This window comes from Pongo pygmaeus, chromosome 10 (assembly GCF_028885625.2).
Source record: "Pongo pygmaeus isolate AG05252 chromosome 10, NHGRI_mPonPyg2-v2.0_pri, whole genome shotgun sequence".
Lineage (NCBI taxonomy): Eukaryota > Metazoa > Chordata > Mammalia > Primates > Hominidae > Pongo > Pongo pygmaeus.
Window position 1 is genome coordinate 92,705,666 of NC_072383.2, and position 20,803 is coordinate 92,726,468.

At 46.1% G+C, this 20,803-nt stretch overlaps 1 protein-coding gene across 3 annotated transcripts in view; it reads left to right on the top strand.

The window, feature by feature from the left end:
• The window catches only part of PLXNC1 (plexin C1), a 158,867-nt gene that overhangs the window by 116,877 nt on the left and 21,187 nt on the right, over positions 1 to 20,803 (top strand). For all 3 annotated transcript variants that reach the window (XM_054442098.2, XM_054442100.2, XM_054442099.2), the window contains exons 22-23: positions 13,786 to 13,963; positions 16,595 to 16,698. In XM_054442098.2, coding sequence (XP_054298073.1) covers positions 13,786 to 13,963; positions 16,595 to 16,698 — 282 coding nt within the window. The remainder of the gene's footprint in view (positions 1 to 13,785; positions 13,964 to 16,594; positions 16,699 to 20,803) is intronic.

Below are 20,803 nucleotides of genomic sequence, written 5' to 3' on the forward strand. Positions count from 1 at the left end.
AGGATTGCTTATAGCTTTCAGTGTCGTCAAAGGAAATGCAAAGTAATCCCTATTCAGTACTTATAATTGCAATCAGAATTTCTCAAATGGCTCTGCTCTGGGAAGACAATGTGTGAAGATATATTTCAACCAAATTGAGGCCGTCTTATTTTAGAACGATAACACAAGACAAATTCCACCACGTTTCCCATGCAACGTGACGCCCTTTATTTTCATGGATTAGTTACAAATGTTTGGTGTCATGCACTTAATGTACTGTGATCTCATAGATATTTTTAGAGGAACGCTGTAAATCACTACAGGAAGATGATTGCCTAGCTGCTGGAGGGTTTCACCCGCTTGAGAACTTCTTTTTAATTCATCCCCACTGCACCCACCCCATGCCCTTCCTAAAGAAAGAAAGAAAGCCCAATTTGGGGCACATTTGGGAATTTCAGAGAGGGAGCCAAGCAGGGAAAGGAACTTTAGAATTAGGAATTTTCTATGCTTTTCTGTTAGTAGAGACTTGGAGAAGAGATTGCTGCGTTTTGGTTTGATCTTTAGCTTTATGAAGATTCTGGGCTTCTTCACGATCTCGTTAGTGGAGGAGGAAAAGATTACAGTGGGGTTTGGGAATTGCTCATTAAGAGAGCTGAGTCTCCTGTGGCTTCACTCTGGATGGTGCGGACTGCAGTATCATCTGGGAAGAATTCATTCCCTAATTGGAGAAGGCACCACTTTGCCGCGGAGCGTGTTATGGTTATGTCCTCTGGTGGGAGAATAGTCCGTAGGTCAGCTGTTTCAAGTTTTCTGCCACTGCCAGATGCGTCTCACCCCTCCATCAGAGATGGCACCATGCGCAACTGCCATCCGAGAGCGGGAAGCTGAGCTGAAAGTCAACACTTCTCAGCGTTCTGAATTGTGTCAATATACCCATCCGCATCTGAGAGGCCGGAGAGTGGGCTGCAGTGGTTCTCAAACTTGAGCATCTAGCAGAATCGCCCAGAAAGCTCACTAAACACCAGTCACTAGGCAGCATGCTGGAGTTTCTGATGCAGTAAATCCAGGCTATGGCCTGAGAATTCACTTCTCTAACCAGCTTCCTGATGCTGCCGGTGCTGCTTGACAACTGTTGGTAGAGTGGTTAACAGTATGGACTCTGGGGCCAGACATTTTGGAATCCTGCCTCTGCCACTGGTTAGCTGTGTAATGTTGGGCAAGTTTCTAAACCTCTCTATGCCTCATTCTCCTCACATGTGAAATGGAAATGATGGTCACGGTTCCTACCCATCTCATGAGGTGTTTTGAGGATTAAGAGTCAGTATTATAAAAAGCACTTAGAACATTGCCTGGCACATGAGTGCTACCTAAAACTTTATTCCATTTGATCCAGATCTCATTGAACCCTTGTTTAAAATGCAGGTCCAAATAAACCAGTGCCCGGGCTCTCCCTCGGGACTGACTGAATCAGAATCTTTGGGGAGGAAGCCCAGGCATGGATGTATTTTGTAAACCTTCCAGATAACTCTGATGTGTGTTCAGCCTGGACACCACTGGGTATCTTTGGAGAACAAGAGACAAACTTTGCACAGGGCCTGTTGACTCACCTTTCACTGATCCTGGGCTTGTCATTCCTAACCTAGAAGATGTTCATGCCTTTAAGACGTTTTAGAAGCCCCAAAGGTCTCCAAAGAGAAATATTTGCAAATGAATATAGTCAGGGGAATCCTCCAGCATTTCAGTCGCGAGACAACATCGACCCAAACAGGAAGGACAGGAAAGGAGAAGATGGGATGGAATCAGGAAGAAGTCAGATGCCTGAGGCAACTTTTGAGGTTTTGAAGCCTTTTTAATGCTTTACATCTGAACGTGTTTTCTCCTTTTCATTTTGAAACATTATTTCAGTCAATTAAGACCATGTGTTTCTGATTTGTTAACACTCAACTCATCATCAAAATGTTACTTGATGCTGAAGAAATTCATGTCGACTCTTAAAATTTTTTTTTCTTTATAGCCCCTGGGGAAAAGGGTAATGGAAAATCATGATTTCAGAAATCCACATAAATCTTCCTTTTCAAATTCAGATTTGCCGGTACATAAGAGTTGAGCCTTGAAAAGGAATGGGCCACTTGTTTCTAGGGGCCTTGCCTTTAAAAATGATTGTTAGTGCCTCTTATGGGGCCTGGCCTGGCCCCCCTTTCATGGTTGGCGGTTGTATGAGAAACTACAGAGAAGGCACATGATCCGTTCTATGCTTGTGTGACAAACTGTTAGCAGAAGGTCAATATAAAAAATTTAAGTTTTTCATTTCCTTTCAGGCATTTCCCCCAGCCTGAACCACCATATTTCTAATTTTCTTTCTTCCTCCCTTCCCTTCTCCCCCTCTTTTTCACTTCCCCCACCTACCCCTCCCAAGCATGTACACCCAGCCATTTTAGGACTTGATTTCCCAAATTTGCCTGAGGTGGTTTATGTAATTGAAAACCAAGGTGTGGTGAACAAACTGATTCTGTGTGTCTGTGTGTGCTGGGGAGGCGGGAGGTTGGGGGCAGATTCTTTCAAGGAAAGGAAAGTCAGAAATCAAGAGCATCCTCACGAACCACTTGAAATGACAGAACCTGGTGCCAAGGCAGGGACACGTTTGGAAAAAAGGCCCCCAAGCTCGTGTTCAGCTAAATGCTCAGAAGCGCAGCACCTCATATAGCAACCTAAAAGTTAGCTTTCACACCTCTCAGATGAGGATGTGTTCTCCCTGAGGTGTGGGGGGTTTTCTAGAACATAAAGGCATCTTGCCAATTTCTTATACATGAAATCATGATACTAACAAATGGGCCCTGGGAAGTAATGCTCTCTTCTTGCATATGGAGAAGAAAATTCCTCTGTCTTGCCAAAAATCCAAGCAAAGTCCCCTAGAGCCATGCTTCCTCCAGGACCATAAGAAATCATCCCACTCTATCAAGCATTCCAGGCTGGTGTTTAATAAGGCAACAGTGAGATAGAACGCCCTGATATCTGTATTCTCCCTAATGTCAGCACCAGGGGTAGGGCTGTGCACACCCAGGACTTTAGTCTTTCCTTAATATCTAGGAATTCAGATCGGACAGCTGGAAGAGAATAAGACCTTTTTTTTTTTTTTTTTTTTTTTTTTTTTTTAAAGGAGTATCACTCTGTAGCGCAGGCTGGAGTGCAGTGGCACAGTCTCGCCTCACTGCAACCTCCGTCTCCGGGGTTCAAGCGATTCTCCTGCCTCAGTCTCCCAAGTACCTGGGATTATAGGCACCTGCCACCATGCCAGGCTAATGCTTGTATTTTTAGTAGAAATGGGTTTTCGCCATGTTGGCTAGCCTGGTCTTGAACTCCTGGCCTCAAGTGATCCACCTGCCTTGTCCTCCCGAAGTGCTGGGATTACAGGTGTGAGCAACTGCATCCAGCCAAGAATAAGACCTATTGCTCTGCTGGGTTTTTTTCCCCTTTGCAAAATTTTGAACATGTTTGATTTTGTTGATGGAGTGTCTCAGACTCAGCTTGCGTTTTGTCAAGAGTGGAACTTTGGAGGAGTTAGTGAAAGTTTGAGGATTTCACATGGGAGAAGGGACGTTTGCTTCACTTTCAGGAAGAGATGAGAAAAACCAATAACTCGTAGCAAGCGTGCTGAATTAGCAAGAGAAGGTTGACTTGTAATCAAAGTTAAGTGTGAAATGGTTTTTTGAACTCTTAAACTCAGAAAACGAGCTTGCCAATCTGCTGTATCTGAGAGATAGCATCTTGGCACCCTGGAAAACTGTTCCGACAAAAATATTATTGCCTTCATTCTCCTATCTATAAGAAAGTTTTCAAGATTATTAGAAATTCTTGAAAAAGCACAAGTACATGCCTGCAGAAATATTAATGCCTCCAATTTGATTTATTGAAGGTTTATGCCAGCCTACCCCAGTCTGTCTCTTTCTCTAGCAGTTACCATTTTGGGACAATTACGTTTAATAAAATATCTCATATATAACAGAGCCCTAGGTGTCTCTACCAGGAGTTTCTTACTAGTATACTTCATTTAACAGTGCTCTGCCTACCAGTGCTGGCTGCTTCTGTTCCATTTAGTTTGTCCTTGCAGAAGATCATTAGCCCCGTAATTAAACAACCCACTGTCCCGACTAAGTCATTCTCTGTTACTTCAATTACATCCCATTGTTCATTAAATCCTGATGTTTGCACTTCAGCAATCTTGTTTTTAATACTCCTACCATTTGTGGAGAAACAGTGAAGTTAATTAACAATTCTTGAGCTTTTTCTTTTTCTACCATAGTGCAAATCATTTCCATTATGACTTGCAATAGTACTGAAACTATTACTAACTTCATAGTTAGTGTTCTGAGCTTCCTGATCAAAGAGTGAAACCACTTTGTATAATCATTTTAGGTAAGTCATTCCCTCGTTGATGGCAAGTCATGGAAAATGAAAAATTAACGTGTAATAGATGCTTTAAATGACTTTCCTCTTCATACACTTTCTTCTCATGCCTGTAATCTTGGAATTAGAAAATAATTTAGTTATCTAAATATAAAAGTATTTAATTTTTTTCTTTATAGCTCAAATGTGACTCTATTATGTTATTGTTAGGATCATTATTTATATTTGTACCCCTCAGAGAATGGTAAATTTTATCACAAGTCATGGCGGAGATAGAAAGCATTTTCCAGATTTGTCTTGTTGCCATTGTCAAAGTTAGCATTCCATTTGAAGGTACTGTTATCTAGAGCAGGGACCAGCAAACAACAGCCTGTGGGCCAAATGTGGCCCCTCTGCCTATTTTTATAAAGTTTTATTGGAACACCTGTTCATTTCCTTATTGTCTATAGCTGCTTTCCTGCTACAGTGCAGAGTGGAGTAGTTGTCGCAGAGACCATATGGGTTTTAAGCCTTAAATACTTTCTGGCCCTTTGCAGAAAGTTTGCTGGCCTTTAATCTAGAGCTTGACATAGTAGAGAATAAGAACTAGAATCCTCCCTCCCACAAACCCACAAACAGGCTTGGCCTCTTTCCTCCCCTTCTGGCACACAGCAATGGAAATGCCTTGCCACTATTTACAAGTCTGAAACTCATGGGGCTCTTTGCCAACACACAACACCCACCCCCACCCCCCACCCTGCACCCGCAAATACTGTGAATACTGAAATCAGTTATCTTGGGCTAAATCAGACAGCTCTTCATACTTGATTCTAGGATGGACAAAACGTTAGCAAATGCTAGCAAGTATAGAAAAATTGGTGAGAGAAACCTAAATTTGAGAAAATTATCTCCATTACTTTTTTTTTTTTTTTTTAAATGGAAAAAGGCTCTCGTTACCCTGTTCTCCACCCCCTACTTTTCTGTTAGGGTAGCAGATCCCTTGTTCCAGGAAGCTGTGATTTATGGATCTTTGTGGGGAAAAGAAAAGGGGAGCAGAGTGAAGAGGGGGAGGCTGGACGGGCAAGTGCAGCTCAAAGGGGAACATCAGGCAGAATGTCCCAGGGCTGCTGACTCTGGCTTGGAAAGAAGCTTAGATCAGAAGTTTCCCTGAGACTTGCACTTCTAACTCTGGCCTCATGCTGCTTCTACGGAACTTCTGAAACTGAATTTTCTTTCTTGTTTCTTCTCTCTTTAATTCAGGTTGGTATGAGAACTAGGCTCTTCTCATGACTTTCATTCGGCCCTGAAATAAAATTAGAAATATATTTTATAAGTTTTATTTAATGAAAGCAATTATTCCTCCAAGGCCTTTTGTGATAAAGTTGCCAGTTTGTAATAAATTCTTTTACAATTACTTTCTAGGCATTATAAGGTATTACAGAAAGGAGGCAGCAACATTCCTGCTTTTATTAACCAAGAATATGGTTGAGGAGACAGTGAGGTAGCCAGATCATCTTCCCATGTGGGAAAAGACCTGTTCCCTGCCCTCGATTCATCCTGCCAGCCCCATGCAGCCTTAACCTCTCTGCCTCCTCAATACCCAAAACCACCAAATCATGTGACGAGACGATGGGTAAAACCGGTAGTGAAAGGGGAATGCAATTACATGTTCCCAGGCCGTGTGCAGAAGAGGTGGGGTTTGGAGTCTGATAGTCTTGGGTTTGAATCTGGGCTCAGCCACTTTACTCTGAGCAAGTCTCTCAACCTCTCGAAACCTGTTTCCTCTTCTGTAAACAGGCAATGACCAAAACCTGCCCTCCCATATTTGTGATGAGGTCAGAAAATAATACATGTACCACATCTACCCATCTTGCCTGGCGTGAAGTAGGTGCTCATTCTTTTTTCATTCAGTTTACCTTGTCTGAGGTGTGCTTTTCTCTTGTCTCCTGTAAGCTTCGCTAAGCAGAAAGTGTCCCCTCAGTATTCTTTTTAGTTGGTTATTTATTGATGATGTGGGATATGGGGGAGTTGATGAGCTGATTCCATCATCATGAAAAGCATTTCTTGGGTGCCTGTGTGCTTATGTTCTTGTAAAAAATGTTACATACGACACCTGTAATGGGGTGTTTACAACCTGTGGCAGACAATATCCCATTGGGCAGATGTGAACAGGAGGCGACCGTGATAACCTGTGAGAGGCTGATGGCTGACATGCTACAAAGGGGCCAGGCCCTTCCAGCCTGGCCCTCTTCCCAGGCCTTCTGGACCATACATTTTCCAACAGCCTTTTCTTTCTCATAACCCTCCTTGGTAATAGGCATCATTCCCAAATCAATCAGGATGCAGTTCAGCTGTACGGAACAGAGACCCAAGATGTCTGTGGCTTCAGCAACACAGAAGCTGAGTTCTCTCCCTGGTGGCATTCTGGGTGGGCAGTGCTGGGCTGATAGAGCAGCTGCTCCTCTCTTGTCCTCATATTCTAAGTGTCTCCTTACCCCCAGCCTCATTCCCCATCCCAGCCAGCAGGATGTAAGCAGGGCTGTAGAAAGGAGGGCAGATGGTCACCAGCCATCTTTTAAGGAAGTGCCACATAACATACCCACTTAATGTCATTGGCCAGGACTCAGTCAATAACTCGGACTTAGTCGTAACTAGGACATGTCCTGACTCTGAGCTGCGAAGCCAAGAGGCCAGCTCTGGATCACCATCTCCCAGTGCCTCCTGGCCCTGCCATCCTAGTCACAAGATGGCTGCCACCGCTCCAAGCACTACTCTCCTTTTTGTTCGGATAGAAGACTTCCAACTGGGTGTGGTGGCTCACACCTGTAATCCCAGCACTTTGGGAGGCCAAGGTGGGAGGATCATTTGAGCCCACTGAATCTGGAGCACACTGGCCACACCTGGCAGCAGCAGAGGCTGGGAAATGTCACCTTTATTCTGGGTGAACAGGAGCTCTGTAAAAATGTCCTTAGGTGGCACCTGAGGCACAGGGTGTTCCAGATTCTGTGGGTTCTGTGGGGTTCAATATCAAGCTGGGGTGAGGATGTCAAGCCTCCTCTACCAGATTGCTTATGTCCAGCCTGTCTCCTGGGAGAGCATTGATTGAGGCCCTCAAGCAGAGGGGAACTGCCCTTGGGAGGCTCATCACCTTGGCTGGCCTCTTCGCTTTGCAGCTCAGAGTCAGGACACGTCCTAGTTACGACTCCCCCCGGCTCCATGATTTTGGACATGCTTCTAAATCTGTGTCTCAGTTTCCTCATCTATTAAATGAGGCTAATAATGGCACCTACTTCATAGAGCAGTTGTGAGGACTGAATGAACCTATAATTGCATTCCCAGTACATGGTAAGCAATAAGTGCTGGTCCTTATTATTACAAATCTAGAACCATATTCTTTTCTTTATCATATTTTTTTCCTATGAATAGTACGGGGACTCTCTTTCAGGTGGCAGGAGGTGGTTTTGGAAGGCAGGCCTGGGCTACAAGTCCTCCACCCCTACTTCCACCCAAAGAAGGTGGAATTTTTTTCTGTAGACTTCCTGACCTGATAGCCTGAGTGAGTGAGTGAAGCTTCCTGCTCACCAGTCTAATTAGAGACTGGAAGCCAAGTGTCTCCATGGTCCAGGGGCCTCCCTCATGAACTGCAGCTCTTTGCAGACCCAATTCAAATGCTACCTCCTCCATGTAGCCTTCCTTGATTTCTCTGTTGAAAACCCCCTGCCGATCTAAAAGAGGTATCTCTCTAAATCCCTAAAATGCTCCATCTATACCTCCCACATTCTACCTGGCATTAGAATTTGTTGTATATGCTCCACAGTTCTTCTACTAGTCTGCTAGTACTTCCCAAGCAGGATGAGTACAGGTTCTGATTTGTATCACCTACAGTGCCCTGCACACAATAGGTGCAAAGTAAATGGTCATCAATAGACGAATCTATCTACCTCAGCATCCACAAAATGAGCTCTGGCAGTTTGGCACATGCAGCTATAAGTAAGAGAAAATTGAACTAAGGATGCCTGAAATAGTAAGAGCATGACTTGCCTCTTAGAGCAGAAAGTCTGGAGGGAAGGAGCTCCAAGCCGGTCCATACACTCCGTGGTGTCAGAGCTCTGCATCACCATCTCCCAGTACCTCCTGGCCCTGCCATCCTAGTCACAAGATGGCTGCCACCGCTCCAAGCACTACTCCCCCTTTTGTTTGGATAGAAGACTTCCGACAGGGTGTGGTGGCTCACACGTGTAATCCCGGCACTTTGGGAGGCCAAGGTGGGAGGATCACTTGAGCTCAGGAGTTCAAGACTAGCCTGGGCAACACAGCAAGACCCTGTCTCTAAAAAAAAAAAAAAAAAAAAAAAAAAAATTTAGCCAAGCATGGCAGTGTGCACCTGTAGCCTCTGCTACATGGTCTCTGCTACGTGGGAGGCTGAGGTGGGAGGATTGCCTGAGCCTGGGAGGTCGAGACTGCAGTAAGCCATCATCACATCGCTGCACTTCAGCCTGGGCAACAGAGTGAGACCCTGTCTATTAAAAAAGAAAGAAAGAAAACCCTTGCTTTTATGTGTTGGCCAGAGCTGGGTTACATGACCAGTCCCTGGTGAAAGAGAAGGGAGTTGCTGCCGATCATGCCTCCCAACCCAGGCTGGACACACTGCTGTGCAGACCTGGCTTTTGTTAGCAGAGAAGGGATGACTGCTGGCTGGACGACAAACCAGATCTGCCACCGCAGCTTACTGACACTTTTCTGCCAAGGAAATAGGAAGAGGCAGGGCAGTCCCTCTAAACAGAGGGCAGATTTCTGGGGAAGGGACCAGTGTACATTTCACAGCTCTTTAGCCTTTCATGGGTATTTTCTGAGTATTATGCCATCCCATAGATTTGGACCATGCTTACTTTACAAAACATTCTTGTACTTTGAAAGGCAGGATCACCGAGTGTTTAAGAACACAGAGCTGCAGTACCCGGTTCTACCATTTTCTTGCTGCCTGACCTTGTGCCATTTATTTAACCTTTCTGTGCCTCAGTTTCTCATCTGCCACAAGGGGATGAGTAAAAGAATCTACCTCACAGGGTTGTTTCTGAGATTTACGTATACAAATACACACACGTCATTTAAAACAGTGTCTGGCACCTATAAAGCACTCCTTAATTTGCTGTTATGATATGTCATTATTTAGTGATCCTGTCACTCCTTTGAGATAGGAACAATGAGGATTTTAAGGCTCAGCGAAGTTAGACGACTTCCCGACATTCCCTCAGCTGGTGAGCAGCAGAGAATGGGAGGGTCCAGGTGGCCCGGTGCTGGGCCTGGAACTCAGGGCCCTGACCCCTGCTGTCCTCCCTACTCAGAATCCTCTGTGGATACTTGCTGAGGGTGATAGTCACTGATGGGTGACTGTTGTCCCACAGGTGATGCTTTTGTCTCTGAAATTTATCATGAATTATCTGAGAACAAGGACTATGTCATAACATCTCTCTGACATCCCAGCCCTAATACCAAATAGGGCAGGAGAACATGCTGGTTAAATGGGCTTTGGTGGGAGTATGGGAGCCGGAGAGATGGCGCTTCCATCGAGGTATCTCCCCCGATGGGGTACAGTGGCTGAGGGCAGATGCTGTGATGTCACACTGTCTGACATGGCACAGGCATCTGCTCCCCATCACAGAGCAGAGGCCCGTGTGCGCTTTCCCAGCCTGGGGGTGGAGGTGTTAAGAAGCTGACCCCAAGGGCCTTGACTGTACTTACGCCTTAAGAAACTGCTGTTTGAGCACTAAGTGTTAGCAGCATAAAAAATGAACACATATCAATTTGTGTCTGAATTTACTCTCAGAATTCCCTGTGGACTCTGTAAAATGCCATTTTACCTCTTTTCCACCCATCTAGCTGTGGAGGCAGTGGCAGATTTACATTATTTTACATCCAGTTAAGGGTTTTTTTTTTCTTTTGGTTATGTTTTTAAAAAGAACATTTATTGCTCATAAAAAGGTGTTTTTGTTAAAGACAATAGTGCCTTTAGGTAGTAATAGAATGCTGTTTCACAAATATTTATAAAACTATTAAACAAGCTGAGATTGCTGAAGGTCCGATTAAAAGGTGCCTCCCATTCATCTTTCCCTTTAGAAACTGAAGTAGCTTAACTGCAATTATCCCCCACCATGAGAATATCACCTTGTAGAGAAATAAGGCAAGACCCCAACAAGATCATAGGTGGTGGGACCAGCATTGACCCCTTCACACCCACCCCTCCCACTGGTGTGGGGAATTTAGCTTAGGACATTGCTTACAGCCTGGGCTAAGCCAGGGTTTCTGGAGGGTCAGGAGGGCTCCTAGGCTATAGGTGGAACCAGGAGGAGGGAGGAAGGGCAGGCGGTAAAGCGGGGATGGCATAGCCGAGGGGTTTGTGGCACCAATTGTGCAGTTAGGCAAATCTGGCTTCAATTCCTGGTTCTGCCACTGGTGAGCTGTTCCTGGAGCAAGTTACTCAGCCCGTCCATACCTCAGTTCCCTCACTCTACAACAGGGATGGCAATAATAATACAACCTCCTGTACCAGAATGTTGGGAGGATTCAGAGAAATAGGTCTTGAAATGTGTTTGGCAGAGCATCTGGTCCCAAAGGCCCCAGGAAACATTTCTAGAAAAGGGAGGTGAGGAGAGGGCTCGAGTGTGAGGCTTCACATGTTGGTTCCTTCTAGACACTCTGCCCACCAGCTCCCTGCCTTCTCTCCTGTCTGGTATTTTTTGTTTCTTGTTTGTGAGCAGACAGGCCTTTGAACCCCTTCCTAGTGGGTGGCTGGCCCAGAACACAAAGGTTCTCTGAGAGCAGGCAAGGGAGTGACTCTGTCGTAGGAGGGAAACTCGTACAGGCCAAACGGAGATCACCGGCTAACCTCAGAGTTCAGATTCCACTGATTTGGAGTTTTAATCATTTGGTTGAGACCAGAACAAAATTTACTGTTGCATAATTATCAACAGGATTATAAGGGCAAGATTTAGTGGTGTTTGTCTCAGCTCTTTATAAACACCATAAACTGGGTGGCTTATAAATAATAGAAAGTTATTTCTCACAGTTCTGGAGGATGAGCAGTCCAAGATCAAGAGTTGGTGTCCTGTGAGAGCCCCCTTTCTCATGATGGCGCCTTCCTGCTGGGTCCTCACATGGAGGAAAGGGCAGGGCAGCTCTCTGAGGCCTCTTTTATAAGGGCACTAATCCCATTTATGAGGACTCTGCCCTCATGATCTAATCCCCTCCAAAGGCCCCACCTCCAAGTACCATCACCTTAGGGGTTAGGATTTCAATGCCTGGATTTAGGGGGACATCAATATTCAGACCATAGCAGCATTAAAGAAGATACACCCCTGAGAACCTCCCGAAATTTCAGAAGCCCCACATCCACATCAGTGGTCCATAAGTCACAGGCTCACATGCCAGATGCTGTTCTAAGAACTATGCAGTTACTGTTATGCCCTCTTTGCAGATGAGAAAGCAACATACAGAGAGGTTACACAGCTGGTTAGGGATGGGCTCAGAGGTCACCCAGCTGGCTTGCGGTGGACTGGAATGAAAGCCAGGAGTCTACTGGGTTCCACTGGGTTCATTGCTGGCAGCCTCCTCCTTACTCAGAGACACTGAGCATGGAGTGGGTGTCCTAGCTGTTCAATGTGGGCTGAATCTGTTTGCAAATGAATGGATACTAATACCAACAATAGTAACAGGTTTTATTACCAATATTATCATCAAGCCTTTCCCAGCAGCCTGGCCCTGTGCTAAGCCCTTGAATGCATGATCACATTTAATCTCCGTAACAATGCTAGAAGGCTGGTACTGTTATTACACCCATTTTTAAGTTGAGGTAGGCCTGAGGGTTCCCATCTTCCATATTATTTGTGTTTTCATCTCTCCCCTGAGCCCTATGCAAATCAGACATTGCCTCCTCCAGCCTCTGCGTATATATACCTGGCTGGTGTCCACAGTACTTGGGGACCTCCTCTTTTCAGCTTTGGAGCCCCCCTCCCCCTGTCTCTGTATGGGGGAGCATCTTCCTTCTGTCTTCTCCCTTTCTTCTTGCCTATTAAACTCTCCGCTCCTTAAAACCAAAAAAAAAAAAAACCCACAAAATTCCCATTACTTGATCATTTTACATTCCCTTGTTAAGCCAGGCTCAAAACATTAAATAACTGTGCATTTCACACCATACCCAAGCCTTTCTGACTTTGTGATTACCAAGGTGCATTAGAATCTAAACTGCTATGTTATGCTATTTGCAAAATACTCTTGGCTCTTCCCTGAATCAATTCCCGTGAAGGTATGTATCAGGTAAAACTTTGTTGTTTTAGATCTATTTGTTCTTAGACAAAGTAAACTTGGAATTGCTTTTCAGTTTGTTTTGAAATATTCCCTAGTTCTGTTTTCTCACACGTGCACAAAGGCCTTACTTCCCCCATTAGTCTGATTCTGAAGTTTTGCTGCACTGGGAGAATGTTCACTGACAAAATCTTAAGTAATGGTGCTGAAATGTAAAGTAATTAATGCAAGAATCATAGTATGGGGTGGGGATCTCAGTGCTTTAATGAGGGCTGGGGAAACCATCTGATTGAGGATGTTGAAAGCGGAGGGGTAGATGAATGTTGCTGTAATTAATGCTGCATATTAAAAAAGTGACCTCTTTGGGCCGGGCACAGTGGCTCACGCCTGTAATCCTAGCACTTTGGGAGGCTGAGGTGAGCAGATCACAAGGTCAGGAGTTTGAGACCAGCCTGGCCAACATGGTGAAACCCCATTTCTACTAAAAAAAATACAAAAATTAGCCAGGCATGGTGGCATGTGCATGTAATCCCAGCTATTTGGGAGGCTGAGGCAGGAGAATTGCTTGAACCCAGGAGGCAGAGGTTGCAGTCAGCCAAGATAGCACCATTGCACTCCAGCCTGGGTGACAGAGCAGGACTCTATCTCAAAAAAAAAAGTGACCTCTGGCATGGTCAATATGGGGACCTCGTAACCTTCCCTGTCACCTAGAACTTCACTTCTGGGACTCTGTGGTCCTGTTAATAAAAAAGATAATCACCCATCTGCCTCATCTACTGTGAAACCCTTCCAATTCTTTTTTTTCTTTTTCTTTTGAGGAGAAATTAGAAATCACCAAATTACCATTTTTCGACTATTTATGTGTATATATATTTTTTCCTCTCAGATATATTTATTCAATGCTTGCTCTATAATGAGAGTTTTAACTTTCTGTTTTCCTTTCCATTATCCCTGAAAAGAATGGATTATGGAGAAAAGATGAAAGTAGTCTAATGCAACACAGTGTTTGCTAATGTGCTGTCAGAGGTATTAGTGGGACTTGCCAAGGTTTGTGTCTTTTATGAAATGCCTTTCAGATTGCAATTATCTAATAGACTTGGAAACCTGTTTGTACTCTTGCAGGCATTAAACGTCGTCTTTGAAAAAATCCCGGAAAACGAGAGTGCAGATGTCTGTCGGAATATTTCAGTCAATGTTCTCGACTGTGACACCATTGGCCAAGCCAAAGAAAAGATTTTCCAAGCATTCTTAAGCAAAAATGGCTCTCCTTATGGACTTCAGCTTAATGAAATTGGTCTTGGTAAGGCGGTGCGGGAGCTATGTGGTCCCAGGCCCTGATGAGTGTCCCTCCCTCCCTGCCCCCACCAGCTTCCGTTCAGTGACACTTACACAGCCAGGTTGTTCCTGGAGGGCATGTCTAGGGGCCAAGAGACTGCTTTGGTCTCTCATGGGCATCCTGATTCTTCGAAGGAAGCACGGTCCTTCAAAGATGGCGTTTGTTGCTGTTGTCTTTAAATATTACGTCTGTAAATCAGATTCATGAGATTGCAAACCCTGAGACTGAACGGAATCACCTTGCATCATGAAGTACAGAAAGGTGTCAACACAGTGCCCTCTGCATGTGTTGCATTTCACACTGGCATTTGATTTGTTTGTTGTGATAATGAGCGGGTCATTAGTGGGTGGCTCAGACTCTGGGTGTTAACTCCAGCCTGCTAGAAAGGTCATCTTCCTCTGCTAATCGCATCCTGTATTAAGTATATGCTCCGTCCTCACCCAGTGTGCAGCAGCATCTGCTATGAATTCATTTTCGGGCTCTACTGGTATACTGCAAAGGAGAGCATATGCGTGAGCAAGCTAACAGGGCCCCACTTCCCTCAAATGTTCATCAACATTTTAAAGTTGAGCTCCGTGCAGTCCTCCCAGGAGACTGTCGTGGGATTTTATAGCAGATAATGGGACAGAAACGAAGAATAAAATCATGGTGTTGACAGACAGTGTAACGAGGTTCACTTCCCCTTGATGTACAGTTATAGGCCTTGACTAAGCAGGCAATTAAAATCCTCCCACTCGGCCCTCCCAGTCCAGCCCCCTGCTAAAAGGCCATTGATAAAGCCTTGAGGCAGGGTCTTGGAAGTTTGAGACCATGCAAATGTGGGGCAACTTGGTGATGTGGCTTTAAAGAAAGCAGGGCTGCTAAGGCACCCCTCTTCTGCTTCCTTCCTTGGGTGACTGTTGAGTCACTTAAGGACCATTTTAGCTCATTTGGTTAGATACAGGATCAAAGGGGGATCCCCAGCCAGGACACCATGACCCTGACCCCAGACCCCCAGCTTCCTTGCCCTGAGCATACATCTTGCAGATGTGTGGCTGTCACTACAAAGGACATGGGCATACCCCGCCCGACAGTCTTGGTCCTGCCGCTGATGAGCAGGTAGTAGCATCCTTACTCTTTTCCTGAGTTTGGGTGTCCCTTGCCTCCTAAAGTAGGCAGGCAAGGAGCAGAGCAAGGCCCCCAGGCAGGGGGCCTGGGGACACAGCCTATCAGCCGTGTCAGGCTTCTGCGTGCCTGCTGATTTCCCAGACTACCTCCAGAAACCAGCCATCAACTGTACTGAAATCCAACACCAGGCTGGACACTGTGGCTCACGCCTGTAATCCCAGCACTTTGAGAGGCCAAGGCGGGTGGATCACCTGAAGTCAGGAGTTGGAGACCAGCCTGGCCAACAAGGTGAAACCCCGTCTCTACTACAAATACAAAAACTAGCCAGGCATGGTGGTGCACACCTGTGGTCCCAGCTACTTGGGAGGCTGAGGCAGAAGAATCGCTTGAACCCAGGAGGCAGAGGTTGCAGTGAGCCCAGATTGCGCCACTGTACTCCAGCCTGGGCAATGGAGGGAGACCCTGTCTCCAAACAAAAAACGAAAACCAAAAAAAAAGAAATCCAACACCAGAAGCAGCTATGCTTGGAGCTCTTACAGCAGAGACTCAAAAATGCAGATGCCCAAAGGGGCAGAAAATACATAAGGGGTGTCAGCCGCCTGCGACTACAGAAAGCAGTGGAGCTTGACTTAATGGGAAAGGACTCGCCATCCAAGGGGACAGTGCCATTTGCTTCAGTGGTTGCCATGTGGACTGCAGATTGTGTTACTAGACTGTTCGATTTTTTTTTTTTTTAAAGAAATCAGATATCCAGTTTTTTATATGCAACTTAAAAACTTAAAAAAAAAAATTTTATAGGGACAGTCTCACTATGTTGCCCAGACTGGTCTTGAACTCCTAGCCTCAAGTAATCCCCCTGCCTCAGCCTCCCAAAGTATTGGGATTACAGGCCTGAGCTCCTATGTCCAGCCTATGTGCAATCTTTTAATCTTTAAATGTTGGCACTGAGTTGACACTAAAATAATAATTAAACAACATGCAGGTTCCAAAAAAAGAAAAATCACATTTGTGCGCCACATGCTGACCTAGGCATAGGTTAGCAGCCTTGGCCAGAGAGTCTGCACCCTGTGGTGCTGGGACCTTTGCACACTGATGCCTCCCCCTCCACCCTGAACAGGAGCCTACAGAGATGGTTCATATCACGCCTCTCTTTGTGAACATGGGCACACAAGTGTGAGCATATACAAATTTGCTTCTGGAATTTTTGTTGAAGAGCTTAGTCGTCCCTCATAGAATGCATTATTTTGTCTTCAGTGGCTTTACTTCCAGGCTTATCAGGGAAAAAGTGGTTTGAAACATCAGAGCCCTAAACAAACAAACAAAATAAAACAGAACTCAGAATTCAGGCTACCAGTCTGGCTGATACATCTCTACACCTTCAAACAAAGATTTACCACTTTATTCAAGTTTTAGTTATCCGTAAATTTGTGAAAGTAAAGTGGTAGCATTTTAAAACTCTCTAAAAAGGAACAAAATGCTCTTTTTCAGAGCTTCAAGTGGGCACACGACAGAAAGAACTTCTGGACATCGACAGTTCCTCTGTGATTCTTGAAGATGGAATCACCAAGCTAAACACCATTGGCCACTATGAGGTAAGAGCAAGACTTGACCCCGTGTCTCCTTCCTCATCTCCAATCCTAGTCCCATGGACATTCTTTTAAAACATCCAGGACTCCCACCCATTTCCTGGAATAACTTGCAGATCGATTGTGTCTGGGGCTGAAGTTTTCTTTCGTTGCTTGAGCAGACAAGCCCATGAAGGGCTCTCACAATGTACTTGTCACGTATTCCCTTCTCAGAAGGCTATGATTCCTGTCTCCTGAACTCTCTCTACCCTGAGGTTCAGCAGAAAAGAACCTAGGAAAGCCAGAGAAGAGTTATCCTTTAGCCTTCACTGGGTGACAAGTGTGTTGATGCTAAACAAAGCCCTGGAAGTCCCAAGCCTCGTCTCCCTCCACAACATTCACAGTAGACCTTGTAACCTTTTGTGTAGGTCCTTGCTTCCTGAAGAAGTTCTAAATTTCCTGTTTGTTTGCAATATTGAGCGATACTTCCTTTGGCCTCTTAACCCACATACTGGGTGAGTGCCGAGGGCGGTGAGGGGTGCACGTGACTTCTCAGAGATCTGAGTGCCAGAGAAGCCTGCACATAACAAGACAGAGGAGGCAAGGAAGGTTCCTGAACACACTGGGATATTGGGGTTCACTTGCTTAGCAGTATTATCTGAATCTTTGTTGAATATCCACTCTGATAAGAGCTGGGGCTGCATGGGAGAGAAGCAAAGACCAGGTCCCTGCCCTCACAGAGCCTGCAGCCCTGGGGAGGGGGTGCAGAAAAGGACGGAGAGACAAGTAAAGAGGCAACACCTTGCGTGTAATAGTGCTGTGTGGCTTGGAGAATCCAAGAGGCTTCCTGGAGGAGGTTATGACTGAGCTGAGACCTAAACAATGAGAATTTAGCCAGACTGGGCTAGGGTGCAGGCACATCCAGCGGGGAAGGGAGAGCATACATGTTAGACTAGTCAAAACTTAAGAGGGGCAATGGAGAGGGGGAAGGAGGGTAGTGACAGCTGATTATAGTCAGTGCTTGTGAAGTACTTACACCACACTAGGTACTATTTCCAGCATGTCCCTGTAATGTAACTGCCCAACGGGTTCACCTTGCCCATTGCCTAGACAGAGCCGATTTATCAAGACAGGAATTGAGATAAAGTAATTCGGCTGTACGGGAGACAGGAGTTTTGTTATTACTCAAATCAGTCTCCTTGAGCGTTCAGGGATCAGAGTTTTTAAGGACAACTTGGTGGGCTGGGGGAAGCCAGTGAGCCAGGAGTGCTGATTGGTCAGGTCAGAGATGAAATCATAGGGAGTCAAAGCTGTCTTCTTGCGCTGAGTCAGTTCCTGGGGTGGGGGCCACAAGATCAGATGAGCCAGTTTATTGATCTGGGTGGTACCAACTGATCCATCAAGAGCAGGGTCTGGGCCAGGTGTGGTGGCTCACGCCTGTAATCCCAGCACTTTGGGAGGCTGAGGTGGGTGGATCACCTGAGGTCAGGAGTTCAAGACCAGCCTGGCCAACATGGTAAAACCCTGCCTCTAAAAATACAAAAAATTAGCCGGGCATGGTGGTGCACATCTGTAATCCCAGCTACTTGAGCTACTTGGCTCAAGTAGCTCAAGAGGCAGGAGAATTGCTTGAACCCGGGAGGCGGAGGTTGCAGTGAGCTGAGATGGTGCCATGGCACTCCAGTCTGTGCGACAGAGCAAGACTCCATGTCAAAAACAAAACAAAACAAAACAGGGTCTGCAAAATATCTCAAGCACTGGTCTTAGGTTTTACAATAGTGATTTTATCCCCAGGAGCAATTTGGGGAGAGTCAGAATCTTGTAGCCTCCAGCTGCATGATTCCTAAACCATAATCCCAATGTTATGGCTAATTTGTTAGTCCTATGAAGGCAGTCTCGTCCCCAGGCAAGAAGGTGGTTTTGGGAAAGGGCTGTTGTCTTTGTTTTAAACTGTAAGTTCCTCCCAAAGTTAGTTCAGTCTACATCCAGGAATGAGCAAGAGCAGCTTGGAGGTTAGAAGCAAGATGGAGTTGGTTAGGTCAGATCTCTTCACTGTCTTCTAACACATCTGCTTCACCGTCTTATAACAGTGAAAGGCATCTGAAAGGTGTTTTTCAGACGTCTTTCACTGTTCACCTTTCAGATGTCTTTCACTGTTCACCTTTCAGATGTCTTTCACTGTTATAGTTTTGCAATGGCAGTTTCAGTATTTCACCCCATTCTATCCTATAGCAGTCCTATGAGATAGGTACTATTATTAACCCCACTTTATAGATGGGTACGATGAGGCTCCGGGAAGTCTGGTAACAGCTAGTCCGTGGCAAGGCCAGATTCGGACCTGGATAGTTGGCTGGAGGGTCTGTGGCTGAACCAGTCCATGCTGTGGCCTCTTACAAGATGTAGGGGCAGGGAGGCAAGCAGGGAAGATGCAGATCACACAGATGGGGGTAGCCTCTTCAGGAGTTCTGAGTCTTATCCCAAGAACTGTGGGAAGCCATGGGAGGTCCTGAAGCAGGGAGGTTAGTATTTCAGAAAATGATTGGGGCTGTGTGTGAGATGTAGATAGAAGGGGCGCAAACTTGGAAATAGGGAGCCCCATTAGAAGCTGTGGATTTCTGGTGAGGATTGGTGCTGTCCAACAATAATGCAGTGGCTCTGGACAGACACAGAGACACAAACGGAATCAGATGCTCAGGAGGAGGACACCACAAGTCACGTGGATGGGAGGGATAGGATCAGGGTGGGGTCAAAGATGTCAGTTGGGGATGACTGTGCAGATGCCTGGAGGCAGGTGCTTTCCTAGAGATGGAGAAGACAGAAGGAGGAGCAGCTTCCCAGCACACTGGGAGGGTAGGCACCCCCTGTTTTTCACGGCTGTACAGTCCCAGGGTGACAGGTCTGCACCAGGAAGGACCTAGGACTCTGCCAGGTTCTCCCCTTGCCCAGGAAAAAGTGAGACTGTTCCTGAGCAGAGCTTCTTAGACAATGGCCAGGGACAGAGAACACCCATCCTTGGGCTTTTTGGCTGAGTGGGTCACCCAGTTTGGAAGTGGTTGCGCTGGGTGATGACTAAGGAGGTGCTGCCCCTGTGGCATTGCTGGAGGGAGTCTAGCAGAGAAAGCCGCAGGCTAGCAACTTGCCCCATGCTCACTCTCCTATAGCTCAGACTTGCCAACCCTGGAATCATCTTGCCAAGAGCAGTCGTTCTTAGCTTTTGGAGTTTGTAAAAATCCCCAGGGAGTTTTCTGAAAGTGTGTATTCTTGGGCTCAGGAATCAGGGGCATCTTTGGCTGTATCTGGAAAAACACAGCCCCAGAGGGAAGGTAATGGCCAGGAGGAGGTCGGAGTCAGAGATACTGCCCTGCTGAGTGGAAGTGCTTATCATGGCATCAGTTCAGGGTTCTAGACCTGCAAGCCAGCACCTCTCCCTGTGTCTGGGTGGCAGGCTTGTCTTCATGAGTTAGGAGGGGATACAGACTCCAAGGCCCTCCTCTGGTGCTGTTGACTGGAGTTCTTGTCTTGCTCAGCTGTGCCTCGCCTGCCAGGCTTCTCAGCATCCCTCAGCCACTGTGGGGCATGGGGTGGGCCCCAGAGGCAGGGGATGGGGCTACTCACTGCCATTAATAGGAGGAGGCAGGGCAAGTCTCTCCAGCAGGGAGAATGAAGAACCACCACAGCTGTCTGCAAGGCAAGGGGAAGGCCTGTCAGGAGAGATAGAACATCAGTCTTCACTGCAGACATTGGCCGTGCTAGACACCTATCTGCTTAAGGATGATAATGAAATTAATCCGGCCTGTAGTCACTTCCCGTCCAAATGATTTATTGGCCTCATACCCCAGTGTTGCTGCATGGTGGTAATAAATGACAAGCCTAGGACATGAAGGCTTAAAGGATTCTCCTTATGTTTAAAAAGCTAAGCCATAAGGCAAATAAACCAGAGAGCCTGAAGGAAATGGGAGGTCATTGGGCTCCATGTTCTCTATGCCTGGACCATCTCAAAAGCCGTTTTTTAAAGGCTGCTTGGAGAAAATCATCCCCCACCACCCTCAGCCACCTACATCTATACTTGATAAAGCAGCGCCTCCGCAGACTCAAAATTTGGGAGTAATTTGACAGGGCTGGGCTGAAGTTT